At 59.2% G+C, this 18,327-nt stretch overlaps 1 protein-coding gene across 1 annotated transcript; it reads right to left on the bottom strand.

Annotated features, from left to right (window-relative positions):
* Positions 1–865: 865 nt before the first annotated feature.
* Positions 866–9,350, bottom strand: LOC309877309 (homeobox protein EMX1-like). Its single transcript, XM_082758580.1, has 3 exons — positions 8,780–9,350; positions 6,410–6,594; positions 866–1,148 (listed from the first exon to the last, which is right to left on the bottom strand). Exons 1-3 carry the CDS (start codon positions 9,300–9,302, stop codon positions 981–983), a joined length of 876 nt encoding a protein of 291 aa, XP_082614706.1. The 5' UTR covers positions 9,303–9,350; the 3' UTR covers positions 866–980.
* Between the last annotated feature and the right edge of the window lie 8,977 nt (positions 9,351–18,327).

Below are 18,327 nucleotides of genomic sequence, written 5' to 3' on the forward strand. Positions count from 1 at the left end.
GGGGGGGTCCCCGGGTAACCCCCAGCACCCCGTTTCCCATCGGACCGGGGCATTCCTGCTCGCTCTGGGGCTGCCTCTCCCTCGACATTCAATCCCCGGTGCAGGTGTGAGGGGGCTGCCAGCCCCGAAGCCGCCGCATACCTGGCATACCTGCGGCCCCCCCGGCGACGGCGCGGCCCCCACCGGGAGCTGCCCCCTTCTCCTGCTGCTTTCCCACCACCGTCCTCACCCCACGGCGATGCCACCGCCGTGGGGATGCCACCCGTGGCCGGTGACGCCAGCGTCCCGGTGGCCACGTCCTCGTGGGATGCCCCTGGGGTGGGCGAGGGGGGCGGCGGAGGCAAGGAGCCGCGGTTGGAGCGCATTTTGGCTTTTTTTATTTCCACGCAGTTAACACACACGCTACAGCTGCTGACTACCTACGACGGGTGAACGCACGCACACGGGCACAAAAAAAAAAAATAAAAGAGAATAAATTAAAACGAAACGGTGTAAAAACGGAACGGAACGAGGAAAAAAAAAAAACAAAAAAAAAACAAAAACACAACAAAACGACGACAGAGAAAAGAGGAGGGGGGAGAGGGAGGCCAAAAAAAAAAAAAAAAAGAACAAACGAACAAAAAAAAACAGGGCTGGGCACATTGAGCTTCTAGGTAGGACGTTTTGAGTCGAGCTCACGGCTGACGGGCGGCTTCCAGCGCGGAGGAGGATGCGCGGTCGCGTCCCGGGGCGCGGGGCCCTGGCAGCCTCCTCTTCCTCCTCCTCGGCTCGGGCGGGGGCTTCCCAAAAAGCGCCCCCGAGGGATGCCCCGGGCACCGCGGGCGGCGGGGGGGAACGGGGTGCGGGGCCCCCGGAGGACCGGCGGTGGCGGCTTGGGCGCTGGCGTCCCTAGAGTTCGCGTGGCGGTGCCGCCGCGCGTGTCCCCCCTTCGTCCCCCGGGTTCCTCTCCATGGTGGCTGCACCAGGAGCCTGTCCCTGCCTTAGTCGTTGGAGGTGACGTCGATGTCTTCTCCGCTCGACTGCTTGGTGGCGAGGCGCCATCGGTTGATGTGGTGGGAGCCTTTCTTCTTCTGGTCCGAGTCCGGCCCTTCCTCCTCCAGCTTCTGCCGTTTGTATTTCGTCCGCCGGTTCTGGAACCACACTTTCACCTGGGGGAGAGCGAGGAGAGGACAGGCAATCTCCTGTGAGTTCCCAGTGAGTTCCCATTTCTCCATTTTCCCCCAAGAGTGGCCACAAAGAGGTCCCAGCCCTGCCTCAGTTTCCCTTCCCCTGCTGCGCTTCGCAGGATGGGAGCGGGTGCCCAGCACCCTGCTGCCGTGGGTGTCCCCGATGGCCACCTGGAGGTCACAAAGAGCTGTCCCCACACATCATGCCCTGGGGTTAGGGTGACACCACCAGCTCCCGGCCCTGCTTCATCTCCAGGCACAGCCCGACCAAGCCCCTCACCTCCCCAGGCCAATAAAATGGGGCAATAACGGGCATTTTGGGGCCGAGCCCATCGTGCGGCTCCGTCGCTTTGCGCCCCTGCTGCGCAAAAGCCTGAGGGAAGGCTCTGAGGCTCTCAAAGACTGCAAACAACCAGGGGGCTAACCTAGAGGATAAATTCACAGCATTTGGGTGCGAGGAAAGGTTTTCCACCACCAGGCTGCCCCAGCAGCCCGCAGAGGCTGCGGCGTCTCCACGCTCGGGGGCAGCTCCTGCGACGGATGCGGCACCACTTGGGGCGCCGAGAGCAGCCGGGAATTCGGCGGTGCAGGGAGCTGCTGGCGGTGCTGTGGGGTGCTGTGGGGTGTTGTAGGATGCTGAGCAGTGCTGTAGGATGCTGAGCAGTGCTGCGGGATGCTGCCCAGCCTCGCGGGCCCTGGCAGGACACTAGGTGCCGCTGCTCGGCCGCCGATGCCAGCCCCGCGACGCAGCGGGTGGGAGCCATCACCTGCAGCGGCCACGTCCCGGATCGTGCCCCCCTTCAGCCCCATTCCTCGGGCTCTGCTCCCAGCCCGTGCTCGCCTCCTGCTCCGGGGGGTTTCTCAGCAGGCCAAGGTCGTCCCTCAGCCCCTGATTCCCAGGGGAGCGAAGCCCTCCCGGGGCGCAGGGGGCCGCTCAGTGGCTCCGAGGCGCGCTCGTTGCACCGAACCAGCTGCTTTATGGCACCGCCGCCTGTTGTAACCCCGGCCGGGACTCAAACCATTCGCTTTCCTCGCTTTGGGGCATTTCTCAAACAATACCGAGCTGGCGCCTTTCATTCACCAACCGCGGAGCACTTTGCAAACTTTAATTAAAGCTCCCGGCCCTCTGGGAGCGGGGAAGTTGCCTTATCCCTGGGGTAGAGCGGGGGGAAACCGAGGTATAAAGCGATCAAGCTGCTTGGCTGCGGCTCTGTGGCAATCAGAGCTGGGGGCGAGGCATCTCCCACATCCTCCCGAGCGCTGTTCAGCTCAAAGGACCCCGTCCTGATGCTGTCTCACCCGAAGTGGCTGCAGGATTGGGGGAGTTTCCTGGCTGCGTGGAGCCACAGCACGTTGTCTTTGGGGTTCTTGGCCCCAAATGTTTTAATTGGAGCAGTATGAGACCCCCACAGCGTGACACCCCCCGCAATGTGAGGGGGTCCCAGACGTTACCACCACCGGGTGATGACATCCACCCAAAAATCCCGCTCTCCCTTGGGGTTTTCTCCCAGCCCTGCTTGCACGAGGCCGACAGCACCCACAGAGGCAGCTCTGTGCCAAGGTGAGGCTGTCCCCAACCCTTCGGGCCGGCCGCGTGTCCCCAGCAGCTCCAGGACGGGAGCGATGCTGTGGGTGTAAGCACGAGGCTCCAGCAGCAGCCTTTCAGCTGGAGGAGCTCTGCAGCAGCCGCGACCCAGGGACCAGCCCTGCTGCCACCCCCTCATGCCATGCTGTCACCTGCAGGGTCCCCAGCTGGGACCCCGATGGCGCAGGCAGTGCTGCTCCCACCGGGGCGCAGCGCACGAAGCCCCCGGCGCGATGCCACGAAGCCCCAGCCAGGCTACGCTGCCTTTTCTTTTAAAAAACACCCCAAAACTCGGGAGTTTGCTTTAGTGAGACACAAAGGTTGGGAAGGGAGCACCCCAAAAGCAATTGCCATTTCTTGGCACCTTGCTGCTCCGTGCCCAAGAAGCGTGCCCCTGGCTCGTGTCCCAGACAGGACAGGGGAGCTGCGCTGTGCACCCCTACAAGGCAGGAGCCATCTGATGGGGACGGTCCCCAGCTGCCACCTTGTCCCATTTGGAGGCCCCCAGGCTCCCAATTTCTCCCCTACCCCATTTTTCCAGCCTCCAGGTGTCCTGCCGTGGGGACATCACTCTGCTGCGGTGTGAATCCGAGCTGGGGAGAGCGGACGGCCCACGGTACGGAGCTGTCGGGGGGCTCCAAATTTCCCCCAGGAGCTGCAGCCCCAGCTGGGCGCACAGAACCCAGCCCACCCACCCGCCCTGCACTGCAGCCCGGCTGCTCTCCGGGTTTATCTGCGTCCCATCTTTCTCCTCCTGTAACTTCCAGGCATCCGCTGGCACCGCACGGTCACGGGGCCGCTCTGTCAATGATTACTGGCACCGCTGCGGCCCACGGGGGCTGGGGGCAGCCAGCCCTGCAAGCAGGACACCAGAAGGGCTTGTGGGGTCACACACGGCATGGCCACAATCACCCCACACCTCGCAGCTGGGCAGGAGCCCAGCGCTTTGGGCAGGGGACCCCGCGGGGGGTGTCCCCCGGCGCTCTCTCCACGTGCTGCCGGGGATGGAGCGGCTCAGCCTGCGGCGTGCAGAATTTCACACGAGGCCTCGCTGCACAAAATCCACTCTGCAAAGCCATTTCCCAACCCGTGGGCCAGCGAAACCGGGTAACCGGGGCGGCCCGGTGCCACCAACGATGGGCACGGCGCCGTCACCGCCTGCGCCGCCCCGCCTGGCACGCCCCAGTCCCCGTGTCCCGTCCTGTCCCACGCCGCCTGGCACACGCAAACGCCGTCTCCCCGTGTCGCACCAGCCCCACACACGCACGTCCCACGCGTCCCATGGGCCCGGGTACGTGGCACACGCTGTCCCCACGCCTCTGCGTCATCCCGGCACGCGGCCGGCTCCTCTTGCGCCGTGCCCCCCCGGCATCATCCCACTACACCCCTATATTTGCCGCTGACGCTTCCTTTTCTCCAAAACCCCCTTTTTTTCATTTTTTTTTTTTTTTTTTTTCCTCTTCCTGTCATCCCAGGCCGAGGCAGCACCTTGGTGGGAGGAGGGCTGGGAAGGGGTTAATCACCTGTCCCCACCGCTCCCCCCATGGCCCAAGGCGGTTCCTGCTTTGGGGAGGACGCTGGTACCCTTTTCACCTCCCCCTGGGGCTGCTCCAGGTGTTGCTCCCTGGCTGGACCCGGCTCAGCACCACCGAGCTGCCCTTTGCAGGGGAAAAGAGGCTGAAAAAGAGGAGTCCAGGCCCAGCAGCCCCCCAGCCCCTGTGCACTGCTCCAAAATAAAAAAAAAAACTCATCCACTCACCCACACACCGCTTGGGACACGGGACGGGGCACCGGCCACGGGTGGAGGCACGCCTGGGGCGATGCCACCGCATGGCACGGAGCACGGCGGGGGATTTTAGAGGGGTTTGTGGGGCTCAGCATCCCCTGCACGTGCCCTGAAGCAAGGAGGTGACAGCAGCAGGGTCACAGGACATAAAATATGTTGGGTAACCACCAGCAGCCCCTGGCTGCCTCTCCCCACCTCCAGCCCTGCTCAGTCAGTGCCCGGTCCCACACCACACGGCTGGGTTATTTCCCTCTGGGTAATTAATAGAATATTTTAAACGCCTGTATATAACATATATTTATCCACATAAATATATCTAAACGATATCTAATATGGGGTTATATTTTAAGGCACAAAGCTGGCGGGGAGGAGGTTTCTCTGCAGCGCCCTGGTCCTGGGGCTGAGGCTCCCCCCGTGCACAACGACCCGGCAGTGCCGCAGCTTCCCCGGAGCGAGGAGATACAGAACTACAAAGCAGGCTGCACTGTGTAAAAAATACATATAGATATTGCCTCTCGCTGCGATTCTGTTTCTGCAGGCGGATTTAGAGACAGATACCTCTGCTTTCTCCCAAGAAATTGCCTTTCGGCTCGGGGCAATGGTGCAAAATGCGAGGGGCTCTGAGCGCCCCCGGGCACCCCGCAGCTGCCCTTCCCGCCCAGGCAAGCTGCTGGTTGTTCTTTGACCTTTCAGCTTTTTTTTTTTTCTTTTCTTTTCTTTTTCTTAGCACCGTTTTCAGCCCCGAGAAGTGGCCGAAGCAGCAAAGAAAGGCGAGAGGGGATGGAGCCGGGGTGCCAGCTCCTGCCATGCCCTGCTTCGGGGCTGCATCCCCCAAACACGGTGCCCTTACGGGGCTCAGTCCGTCCTCCCAGCTGCCTGCTTTTGGTTAAATCTCCTTGCTCTGCGGCCGCCCGCTGTCCCCGTTACAGGGAATTTTCCCTGCTAACTTCCCTCTCACGGGGCTGCATTTGCAGGTTTTGCTCGCGCCGAAGCCGGCGGAGCCTGGGCGAGGACAAGGCAGCGGCTGCGAGGAACTCCCACGGCTCTGCCTTTAGTTTGCAATGGTATGGATAGATTTTATTTTCCATTAAATTGAATACGGAAAACAAGCCAAATTAACAGCCAGAATTTGGCAGACACTCTCCTCGTTGACTCCCTCGCTGGATATTAGGAGAGGCAGCGTGCCTTCGCCCGGGGTTTTGGGACCAGCGTACCCAGCATGCGGGGCTGCTCGGCCCCAATCCCCCTCTTTTCCCTTGGCACCATACACTTTTCCTTTCACCTTCACCCCCCTTCCTCATCTCCTACACTGAGGGCCAAATGCCTGTGCGATGTCTTTCCTAAAATCCGAAAGCTGCAGCTGAAAGAAGCCCTGGGAGCGCGCACCCTTAGCGGGCACATTTCTTTGCACCGTCCTGAGTCTGCCCACAGACCCCAAAACTGGGCCAGGTTAAGACAGATTTTTGCAGCTCTCTGCCAGAGGGGTGACACCGCTTCTGCTTTGGTCACCAGGTTTTTAAAAACATATTTTGCACGCAGCAAAACACCCGAGCAAACAAGGAACAACACCGGAAAACGACTCCGACTCGAGAGCGCGGGGGGGAACCTGCGTCCCTACCCGAGCCCCAGCCCCAGCTGCAGGGGATCTTGATCCGAAACACTGCTCAGCCAACAGCAGCAGCTCCCCACCACCAAAAAAAAGCCCGACCTGACCCCAAAAAAACCTGCGCAGCTCCAGCACAATTTCCGTGCACGATTCCTGGAGACAGGAGCCGGGATTTCGCCCGGCCCGGAGCAGTTTCGGCGCAGAGCTGCTGCCGGCCGTGCCGTGCCGTGCCGTGCCGTGCCGTGCCGTGCCGTGCCGTGCCGTACCTGGGTCTCGGAGAGGCTGAGGCTGCTGGCCAGCTGCTTGCGCTCGGCGCCCACCACGTAGTGGTTCTTCTCGAAGGCCCTCTCCAACCGCAGGAGCTGGGACGGCGAGAAGGCGGTGCGGATGCGCTTGGGTTTGCGGGCGAAGGGCCCGTGCAGGAGCAGGCTCTCCTGGGACACCTCGCTCCCTGCGGGCAGAGCGGAAGAGTCAGACCCCGTGGAGGCACCCCCGGCACCGTGTGGGATGGGGTCTTTTGGGATCTGGGGTCTGGGGGAAGGTAGGGAAGGATGGGAGCCCCCCCGGCACCGCGGTGATCCCGCCCGGCTTGTTGTCTCCTTCCCGGCTGGGCACGGGGCAGAGCGGGAGGGGAAGGGGGAGACAGAGGAAAAGGGGAGAGAGAAAAGGCACGGAGAGAGCTGGGGAAGAAAGAGAGCAGGGAGAGAAATGAGGCGAGGGGAGAAAGAAGAGGGGAAGGAGAAAGAAGGACGAAGAGATGAGAGAGGAGGCTGAGCAAATGGGAAAGTCAGGATGAAAAGACAAGAGGGGAAAGAAAGGGGAGAAAGTGAGAGATGACAAGGGAAAAACTGAGAGAAAAAAAGAGAAAGGAAAATGAAAGGGGTAAAAAGAGAGAAAGAGAAAGAAGGAAGGAAAAGGAGAGAATGGGGAAAGAAAAAGAGACAGAAAGAAAAAGAAAAAAGATAAAGTAAAATAAATTTGAAAAGGCAAAGAAAAAAAAAAAGAAAATACAGAAAGATGGAAAGGCTGAAAGGCAGAAAGACAGACAGACAGAAAGAAAAAATAAAGAGAAAGGGAAAGAAAGAAAGAAAAAAGTGAGGAGGGTGGAACTGGGTGATCTGTAAGGTCCCTTCCAACCCAAAGCATTCTGTGACAGACAGAAGGAAAAATGCTACGGGAGAGAAGTGAGAGAGGGAACGAGACTGAGGCTGAGGGAAAGTCAGAAAGAAAGAGAAAAAGAGGAAGGAAACGAAAGAGGAAGGAAAGAGGGAGAAAAAGAAAGAAAGAAAAGAAAGAAAGAAAGAAAGAAAGAAAAAGAAAGGAAATTAAAAAAAAATAAAGAAGGAAAAAAAAGGAAAAAAAGGGAAAAAAAAGGAAAAAAAAAAGAAAAAAGGGAAAAAAGTGGAAAAAAAGGGAAAAAAGAGAAAAAAAAGGGAAAAAAAATGAAAAAATGAATAAAGCAAAGGAAACATGAGAAAGAAAAAGGATTAGAGGACCAGGCAGCGAGACGGCCGGCCGGACAGGCGCGGCAGAGCCCCGCGGGGCCGGCAGCACCGGGGGAGCCGCTGCGGGCACTGCGGGGCCGCACCGGGAGCTGCAGCCGCCGGCGGGGCTCGGGCTGGAAAATGGGGAATGGGGATGGGAGGAGAGGGAAAGGAGGGGAGAGGAAAGGAAAAAAATGGAAAGGAAAGAAGAGAAAGGAAAGGAAAGGAAAGGAAAGGAAAGGAAAGGAAAGGAAAGGAAAGGAAAGGAAAGGAAAGGAAAGGAAAGGAAAGGAAAGGAAAGGAAAGGAAAGGAAAGGAAAGGAAAGGAAAGGAAAGGAAAGGAAAGGAAAGGAAAGGAAAGGAAAAAGAGATAGGACACAGCGAACGGAAAGAAGAAAGGAAGAGGGAGTTAGGAAAAGACAGAAGGAGAATAAAGAGGAAGGCAGGCAGAGAAAAGTGAGCGATTAGGAAAGAAGGATTTTTTTTAAAAAAATGAGAAAGAAATTAAGAACAAAAATAACGGAAGAGAAAGAAAAAGAAACAGGGAAAGAAAACAGCAGGGAAAGAAAGAAACAGAAAGAAACAGAGAAAAGAGAAAGAAGAAAGAGAGAATGAAAGAAAGAGGGAAAGAAAGGAGAGAGAGAAAGGGAAAGAGAGAGAAAGAGAGAAAGAGAAAGAGAGAGAGAAAAAGAAAGAAAGAAAGAAAGAAAGAAAGGAAAGAAAGAAAGAAAGAAAGAAAGAAAGAAAGAAAGAAAGAAAGAAAGAAAGAAAGAAAGAAAGATAGATATGGAGAGAAGGAAAGGAGGAAAGAGAAACAAATAGAGAAAGAAAGTAAGAAAAAAAAAAAAAAGACAGGGAGGAGAGAAAGAGGGAAAGAAGGAAAGCAAGACGGAAAGAAAGAAGGAAAAAGGCCGGCAAAGCAAGACAAGCAAGCGCCCGGCCCGAGGGCAGCAGCTCCCCGCTCCCAGCCCCGACCGCCCGCGCTGCGCCCCCAGCCCCGGGGGGCTCCGGGCCCGGCCGTGCCCCGCGGCGCAGCAACAGGTGGGGGCCGGCGGCTCTTGGCGGGGCTCCCCGGGACCCCCTGAACCCCCCCAGGTCCCCTCCATCCCCTCCCCAAAACCCCCAATCCCCCCCCCCCGGCTCCGCGCTCACCTTGGAAGCGGTGCCCGAAGAAGCGGTTGCGCAGCACCCAGGGGTAGAAGTTGAGGGGGTCGCGGTGCTGCGGCCCGAAAAAGGGGTGCGGGGGGGGCAGCGGCGGGGGTCCCACGGGCAGAGCCGGGTGCCCCACGGCCTCGGGGAAAACGAGCTCGGCGCTGCCGTACAGGGCCCGGCCGGCGGCGGCTGCAGCCCCCTGGAAGCCCCCCGGGAAGGAGTCGGCGGCGGGGCCGGGGCCGGGGTAGGGGAGGGCGGCGGGGGGGCGCAGGGGCTCGTCGGGGCTCAGCGGGGTGTCCTTGGCCACCAGGGACTCGATGGTGAAGCAGCGCTTGGCGGACGGCTGGAACATGGTTTGCGCCTGGGGGGGCCGGAGCGGGGCCGGTCCTGCGGGTGCGCGCCCGGCTGCGTGTGCGTGTGCGCGCGTGTGTGTGTGTGGGGTGTGTGTGGGGTGTGTGTGTGCAAGAAACCTCCCCCCCGGGTACACGCGCGCACACACGCGCGCACATGCACACACGCACATGCACACACGCGCGCACACCACCCCCCCACACCCCCCTCGCCGCCCACCCGCGGGCTGCCGGCAGCCCCCGCACCCTACACCCTAAATCCCGCACCCTACACCCCGCACCCTACACCCTACACCCTAAATCCCGCACCCTACACCCTAAATCCCGCACCCTACACCCCGCACCTTACACCCTCCACCCTAAATCCCGCACCCTACACCCCAAATCCCGCACCCTACACCCCTCGCCCCGCACCCAGCACCCCCCCCAGCACCCCCTCACCCCACAGCCCCGCAGCCCCCAGCCCGGCTCGCCCTACAAATACAGCCGGTACCTGGGGCGGCCCGCCCGCCTGGGCGGCCTCACCTGCGGGGCTTGGGGGGGCTGCGGCTGGGGCTGGGGCCGGGGCCGGCGGCGGGGAGGCGGGGGGGGGAGGAAGGTTGGAAGGAAAGGGGGGGGGGGGAGGCAGAGAGCGCCTGAAAAACCGGCCTGGAGCCGCCGCCGGCGAGCCCACAAGTTGGGGGAGCGGGGCTGGGGATGGCCGGGGGGGTCCCCGCCCGCCCCCCCCCCCCTCCTCCTTTCCCCTGAGCCCCCCCCTCCCCAGCTCTCCGCAGCCCCTCGGTGCCCGGCTGCAGCCCCGCGGGTCGCGGTGGGGTGGGGGGGGGTTAAAGGAAGGGGTGGGGGGGAAGGTGAAGCCCCCCCCCCAGACCCCAGCGCCGCCCCCCCTGCCCGTCCGCGCCCCCCCACCACCACCTACCCCCCCCGGCTCCCAGCCGCCGGCAGCGGCGGACAAAAGCTCTTCCCACGGGTCCGATCCTGCGCGGGGAATAAAAACAGCGTGAAAAAAAACATTAAAAAAAAATAAAAAAATAAAAATAATATTTCTAAAACCCGTCCGCTTCATGCAAGTGATCCCCCTCCCCAAGGCTGCTGGGGGGGGGTGGTTTGGGGGGGGGGCGATGCGCAGCCCCCTCGGCGGGCCCGTCCCGAGTTCACTCCGCAGTTTGGCTCTGCTTCGGCGCGGAGGAGGGGGCTGCCTCCCTCCCGCACAAAGGGGGCTGAAAGTCTATTTTCCACTTGGCTGGGCCGAAATGCTCCTCGCCGGCCCCCGCGGGTCCCCCGCTGCCCCCCACCTCCCCCCAGACCACGTCCTCCCCCCCCCACCACCTCCCCAGGTCCTGCGCCCACCCGCGGGACCCGGCAGGATGGGAGCGGGACGCAGCCGGCGGTGCGCAGCCTTGGCGACGCCGCAGCGCTCGGCCCCGCTTGTTGAGTTTGTTTTATTTTTATTATTTTTTTTATATATATATATATTTTTTTTTTCGCCTCCGAGGAGGCGAAAAGAGAGGGAGAAGAAAAAAAAAAAAAAAAAAAAAAAAACGTCTCGGCGTTTTTAAATAGATATTTGTGGAGAAACGGGGAACGGGAAGGAGCGCGCGGCTGGGGCTGCCGGCGGGGAGCGCAGCGGGTGCGGAGCGGGGCGCACCTGGAGGGAAGGGAGAAGGGGATGGGGAAAGGGGAAAGGGAAAAGGGGAAAGGAAAAAGGGGAAGGGAAAAAGGAGAAGGGAAGGGGAAGGGGAAAAGGGGAAGGGGAGGGGAAAAGGGGAAAGGAAAGGGGAAAAGGGGAAGGGAAGGGGAAAAGGGAAAAGGGGAAAAGGGGAAAGGAAAGGGGAAAGGGGGAAAAGGGAAAGGGAAAAACGGGAAGGGAAAAAGGAGAAGGGAAGGGGAAGGGGAAAAGGGGAAGGGGAAAAGGGGAAGGGGAGGGGAAAAGGGGAAGAAAAGGGGAAAGGGAAGGGAAGGGAAGGGAAGGGAAGGGAAGGGAAGGGAAGGGAAGGGAAGGGAAGGGAAGGGAAGGGAAGGGAAGGGAAGGGAAGGGAAGGGAAGGGAAGGGAAGGGAAGGGAAGGGAAGGGAAGGGAAGGGAAGGGAAGGACACGGGGACAGCGCTCGGCTCGGATGCCGTGCGCCGGATTCGCAGCGTTTCATTCCATGCAGCTCCGCTCCGCTCCGTGCCGCCCCATTCCCATTCCCATTCCCATTCCCATTCCCTCCCCCCGGTTCCCTCCCGGCCCTCCCCGTTCCCTGCCCCTTTGGGGCTGCGGGACAGCGGCCACGGGTGCCGGGGGGGGGCGGCGGGGCCGGGATTTCGTTTGGGGCCGCCCCAAAGCCCCCCGAGCATCCCCTGTGGGACGAAGCCCCCCCCCGCGGCCGGAGGCGACCCCCGCCGGCAGCACCTCCCCTGCGCACCCCTCTCCGGGGCACATTTTGGGGGAAGCTTCTTTGCTTTGGGGACCCCCCCGAGTGCCATTAAATCATTAAAATGATTTTATTTTTTTTATATCTTATTTTTTCCCCCGGATCTCTTGCATCCCCCTGGCCGGGGCGGGGGGGGTTCTCCCCGCATCCCCCTGCAGGGTGGGTGCCCGGAGATCCCCATGGGGTGCCCGGCTGGGGGGAGCGGCTGGTGGTGGGAAGGGGGCTTTGCCTTCAACGAAAGGGGCTCCGGGGGGGGCCGCTGTGGCACGGGGACCGGGCGGGGGGCGCGCAGGGGGTCCCTGCCCCCCGAGCCGGGGGGTGCCACCGGGGCAGAGCGGGGGCTTCTCCCCGGCCAAACGGCGTCGCGGCGGCTTCCCGGGGAGCAAACGAAAGAGGGAGGAAGAAGAGGGAGAGGAGGACGGGATGGGCACCAAAATCCAGCCCTGGGGTGGGGGGGGTGGGGGCAGCCCCCCGTGGTGCTGGGGGGTGGGTGGGGGGACAGCAGGGCCCGATCCGGCACGGTGCCGGCGGGTGCGAGCCGTGTGTGTGTCCCCCCCCCCCCGTTAATCTGTAACAGCAGCGAGGGCAGGAGGTGGAAAATCAGGGCCCGAGCCCCGGAGCGTGGCCACGGGCACAGCTGGCCGGGATGTTAAAAGTTGACCAGACTTCAAAGTGCTGCTTCATTTCCTCCTCCTCCTCCTCTTCCTCCTCCTCACCGCCCTACCTGCCAGGGCAGAGCTGCAGCCCCTGCCTCCTCAGCCTTTTTTTTAATTTTTTTTTTAATATTATTATTATTTTAATTTATTTCATTTGGTTCAGGGATGTGCTGGAGGGGAGTACGCCTCCCCCGAGCAACCCCTTGGGCTTCGGGGGGGAATTTATCTCACCTCCCCGAGCCTTCCCTTGGTAAGGTGGCTTTTTCGGCTGGTCTGCTGATGGATGGAGAGAGGGATGGAGGGAGAGATGGAGAGATAGAAGGATGGAGGGATGCAAATCACACAGGAACGGTGGAGATGGTGGTAGATCCATGCACTGGCACGGATAGGTGGGAAGTAGATTTGGTTCATAGTCTCGGGCTGATATGGAGAGAGGATCCCACCACATAGCCCGGGGAGGGGAAGCCCCCCAGGTCACACAGCTGCACAGTAGGGGCTGGAAGGGATCCGTCCTGCAGGGACAGATGCTGCTGGCTCCTCACCCAGCAACAGGATGGGCACGGCTGTTTGCAGGGGCTGCATCCAAAAAAAAAAAAAGCAGGAGCCCTGTGCCGACACCGGCTCTGCTGCAATGGGCACAATCTAATCCAATCCCAACCTAATCCAGCTGGGAGGAGAGGTGGGGAAAGCACAAAAGCCAAAAACTTGCACCAAATGGTGAGACCGGATCCCTCGAGCCCTCGTAGTGCCCAGGCTCCTGCGCTGGAGGCTCTCTGAGGTGGGGTATCCCACTGGAAATGCAGCCACGTGCCATTAAAGTGAATTTTGCGCTTGCAAAGCAACCGGAATTTTGCACCCAGCTCTTTGCATTGACACCCCCAGCTCCTGAAAGGATCAGGGCACATCTCACAGCATCTACAGAGGATGGTGCAGGTGCCCATAATCCTGCCCAGACCTTCCCAAAACCTGCAGCCCCCCCACTGCAGGTGGCAATGCCCCCGCCAGGCATGGTCCCAGCACAACTGCCCCAGCCCTCGGCTTCCACCCAGCAGAGCTGGGGCTCTCTGGGGCTTTTTTGATTTTATGACTCCTTAGAAAAAGCCCCAAATCTGACACGGGGAATAATCAGCTTCCTGAGGAAGAAATAATCAGCTTTTTCTTCATCAGAGCTCCTAGAAATTGAGCGTGGAGCCTGTCACAGCCCAGACACCAGGCAGTGTTTTGGAGGAAAAACTGACCCAGAATGTGATTTTTTTTGGTGCCCAGGGCTCCCTACAAGCATAGCCCAAGAAACAGATAAGGTTTTGGGGATGGGGTCTCCGTGTGTAGATGCCACATCAGTGCGCACAGGTTTTTGGAGGGGCTGTGACTGGGCATTAGGGAGAATTTCTTCACGGAGAGGTGGTGGGGCACCCGATGGGCTGTCCTGGGTGATGGGGCTCCCTTCTCCTGCCAGCCTGGGGGGGTGAAGGCAGGCAGGGGACAGGCTGCTTCCTGCTGCTCTGCCGGGACATCGTCACACCGAGGAGCTGGAGGATTGAAATTCGAGGTGAGACCCAGCTCGAGGTGGGATTCTGCAGGTAGGAGCCGCCCCCTGGCTCAGCACCCCGGCACCCAGGGGTGCAGCAGCAGGGGGTGCATGGTTCTGCTGCACACCCCGTTGCAAACTGCCCTAATCCCTGCCCTGGACCCTAAAAATCTCCCCAAAACCTGTGGTGGGAAGCTCTGGGAAGCTCTGGGTATAGCACGGGGATTCCTGGTGACTTTTCTCAGCACTCGTGCCACCTGCAGCGAGCAGAAGGGCTCAGCCAGGCTGCCTGCACCACCCCACTGGTTTTGGGGTGGAAGCTTGGTTTCCCAGTTTACACCCCACAGCACGGCTCACCCCGGGGCTGTAGGGTGCTGCCCTTAAAGGAAAAACTTTGTCACCTATTGCAGGCTCAGCACTGCAGCAAAATGTTTCTCCCTGTGCCATGCACCTCCTTGGGGTTGCACCACAGCTTGAACCCCACACCGTGTCCCAGAGAAAACCCCAAAAGCCCCCAGTGATGGGGAAGGCACCATCCCACAAGGGATTGCTCCATGGCAAGGCAGGAAAACTGCAGGGGAAGATGCGATGGCATCAGTGCACTGCTCGGATGGTGGGACAGACCCCAAAACCCCGCGGGGACCGTGCTGTGTTGTCGCAGTGGAGATCTGCAGACTTGGCTCCCGCTCACCTCCCCAACATAATGTTAAATGGCTTCAAGACGGTTTATCAGCCACTTACATATGTTGCTTATAGACGCCAAACTTATTAACACAATAAAACTGCTGCTCAGAAGCCTTCCTGCTTCTTTTGCTGACGGAGAGCGTCGGCATCGGGAGCACCTAGCTGCCTCGTACGGAGACACACGGGGTTGCCTTTAAATGGCACCGAGGAAAACAAATCCACGCAGCTCCCGTGGCCCTCTCCAAGCACCTCCAGCTCTCCGCAGCCACAGATCTGAGGGCAGGGAGTGGGCACGCTGCAAATGGGAGGCACTGGGCACGTCCCAGTTTTCTGGGTGCCATGGGGATCCCCAAAAAAGCGCACTGCTGCTCGCCCTTGTGCAGGGGACGTGCCTCCAGGAGGAGCTGGTGCTGTGGGTGCTCGGTGCTGGCGATGCACGGAGCACCAAAGCATCCAGCCTGCCGCCCGCTTCCCTCGGCGAGTGGTCGGAGGGGACCCCGGGTGATTCATGTGTTTATTTTCCCGGGTGCCATATGAAAGGCAACCCCGTGTGTTTCCATACGAGGCGGCTAGGTGCTTCCAACACTGACATTCTCCACGAGAAAAATAGGCAGGAAGGCTTCTGAGCAGCAGTTTTATTGTGTTAATAAGTTTGGCGTCTATAAGCAACATATGTAAATGACTGATATACTGTCTTGATGCCATTTAACATTATGTTGCGGAGGTGAGCGGGAGCCAAGTCTGCAGCATTTCGACTAATATGCACGGAGCTGCCAATTTTTTTAATTTTTTTTTTTCTTTTCTTTTCTTTTAATATATTTTTCAAATTTTAAACAAGTTAGCAATCTGCCCGCGCCAAAATAATGACTCGGACCCTTCCGTCTCCATTGCTGTTTCCTGGAAGATGGGTAAATATTGTGCTCGTTCCTCCCTCCCGGCAGCTCGAGTCCCAGAACTACGGTGCTGGAATGGAAACCCTGGGCTTTGAGGGATGCAGGGAATGAAATCTCTTCTGGGTTGACCCATGCATGGCTCAGGTGCTCTGTGGGATGGGGTTATGGAGTTTCCTGCAACGGGGCAGCTCCTGTGGGCACCCGGCTGCCCCAAATCCCCCTTGGGGTGAGCCCTGGGGGACGTCTCTTTCCAAGCAAGGGGGTCGCTGAGGCTGTGCCGCTCTGCCAGACCCCAAAATCACATTTCCAGCTCCTTTCCATCCTCCCCATCGCCACAAAAGGGGGCGAGGAAAGAGTGGAGCCGCTCCGCGAGGCTGCCAAGCGCAGCCCTGGCTGGCGGCGGTGGAGGTGCCAATGTCTCCGCGCTTCCCCCTTCCCCGGCGGGAAAAAAAAAAAAAAAAAAAAAAAAGACAAGGGGAAAAAAAAAAAAACGCAGTTAGTTTCTCCCTCTCGCAAGTAATTTTCAGTTAATTTATGTTGAATCAATGGTTCCTTGCAGTCATATGGATGGCAGGCTCCCAGCCATTATTAGTGTAAACAGATTTGTGAGCAGTATATTTAGCTGCTCCATATTGCTTTTAGGAAATGTGCGCATTTCAATGGTGTATACTCGCAGAGGGCCATACCCTGCCACTGCTCTGCAGGTGGGGACGGTGCTGTTCCGAGGTGCTCAGCAGCCAGCCGTGCTCACCCGCTGCCCCGGAGCCTCCTCTTCCTCGGGAGGAAGCCTCGAGCTGGCCTCTGGGTTGTGGTCGCCCTTCGAGGCAGCAGGGATATGGGTTCCTGCACGCCCGATCTATGTTTCGTCTGCAAAAAATGGCAAAATTGGGGTTTTTGGTGGTGGGGGCGGGCTGGGCTCAGCCCTGTGGGTTGGAGAACGGATCCAGCTCAAGGGTGTGGTGGTGATGGAGTGTGATCTGAGGGTGCCCCTGTGTGGGTGTCCCTTGGTTTGGGTGTCCCCTGGTTTGGGTGTCCCTTGGTGTGGGTGCCCCTCGGTGTGGGTGCCCATCATTGTTTCGGTGCTGTGGGGTGCCCCCTGCTCCCCAAAGCCCCATGAAAACTCCCAAACCTACAAGAGGGATGAGCAGAGCTCCACTGGGGGTGAATCCCCAAGGATCAGGTGCCCAGGGGGGTCCTGACCAGGTCCCCATGGTGCTGGACCACACCAGGACTCAGGTGGCACCGGCTCCCAGCAAAACCACAGCCACGTCCCCGCCGTGCTGGGAGGGACCTGGGCCCCTTCCCCCTGCTGAGCAGCTGATAGAAGAGAAGTTGTTTTGATGCCGAATTCCAGAAAAGTGACAAATCTCCGGAGCTTTGGGCCAAGATGTAAAACACGCTAAAAAAGAAATCCCCAGATTTATACCGAGTGGCGCTGGATGGGTGTAAAAAAACCCAGAGCGAGCGCAGCCTGCGAGGAGCCCTCCAAGTCCCGCGGGACGGATCCTGCTGCGCATCCTCCTGTGCCCAACCTCCACCGGGGGACCCTCCCTTGGTGGTGGCAGGATCAGACCCTTCCCCACCTCCCCAAAACCTCGCTCCCAGCGACCCCAACAGCCCGGCAGCCCTGCACGCGCCGGGGAAAGGAGGCAGGGAGCGTGGGCGCAAGACTCGAGGGCAGGATGCGGCCCCAGGGCTTTGCTATTTTAATTTTCCCTGCCGGCTTGCCCGCGTGCACAGCCAGAGCCAGCCCGAAATAGCAGGCGCGAGCGCGCTGGCACGGGCGCAGCGAGTGGAAGTGCATTGGCAGCCGGGCTCGGCGCGGCAGCGGTGAAAGGATTTGGGCATCGCCTCTCCATGGCTACCCGGGCCCGGGAGAAGTATGCCGGGCTCGGGGGGAGGGTGCCGGCTCCTTTCAGCTCGGAGAAAGCCGCGACATCAGGGCTCTGTTGTTGGATGTCACAATCTCCCTCCCCAGAGCGTGAAAAATCAATTAGGAAGAATTAGTGACATGGCGAGGCTGCGAGCGGGCGCGGCGCGGGGAGAACTGCAGGCGCCGTCCTGCACGCTCACCAGGGCAAAGCCAGCGGTGTGCCACCGGGAGCGGCCTCTACGACCCCAAAACACACTGCCCGGGCACCCAGGGGTGCCCCATGGAGCGGGTGCCCCATGGTTTTGTGCTGCCTTGGTGCTCCCGGCCTCGGTTTCCCCGTCTGAGCAATGGGCTGAGCGCGGGGCCGTGCCTGCGGGGCTGGAAGGGTTCATCGGGAGCGGAACTCGCTCCGTGCTGCTGCTTTCCTCTTCCCTCCTCTTTCTGTGTGTGTGTGTATATATATAAATAAGGCAAAAAAAAAAATAAAAAAAATCCCAAACTCTGATTAAAATCCCCCTTTTTTTTATTCACCTGCCCATCTTTCCTCTGTCTCCATCTCCCATTCTATCCAAACTCATAATTAATCGCTCAAGGCAAAAGTAATGAATGTTAATTGGCCATCTGTACAAAGACTAATTAAAATCTACCATGCTGGGGATTAAAACATACCTATAGCAACTGCCTGAATTGAGAATGAGACAGAGGAGAGATTGAGAAAACAGCTGAAAGGCTTGTGCAAAACGCAATCTTGCTTAGGTGTGAGATGAGTTGCAACTCGGAGATCTGAGATGCTTTATTATTAAAAAAAAAAAAAAAAAAAAAAAAAGGGGGTGGGGAAGAAACTTCGCTGCTCGGAGCTGATCCCGGAGATATTTTAATGGGAATAAAGGCCGCGGGAGATTTCAAAGGCGGAGCGACACCCTTTGGACCCCAACATTTAGGGTTTGGTTTGGATGCGAACAATAGCCGCCCCTCTCCCCCCGTCCGCAGCAGCTCACGCGCCAGGAGAAAATGTTGCTGGCGTTTTCGGCTTTTTTAGGGCTCCTGGGTTTGAAGGAACCTCTCCGGGCACCAGGAGGCTGTGGGGATGCTCCAGCCCCACTCGGGACATGGGACCCAGGTCCCACGCTTCATGGTGGGGAGCAAAAAAA

Source organism: Aythya marila, assembly GCF_965140915.1.
Source record: "Aythya marila genome assembly, chromosome: 4".
Classification (NCBI taxonomy): domain Eukaryota; kingdom Metazoa; phylum Chordata; class Aves; order Anseriformes; family Anatidae; genus Aythya; species Aythya marila.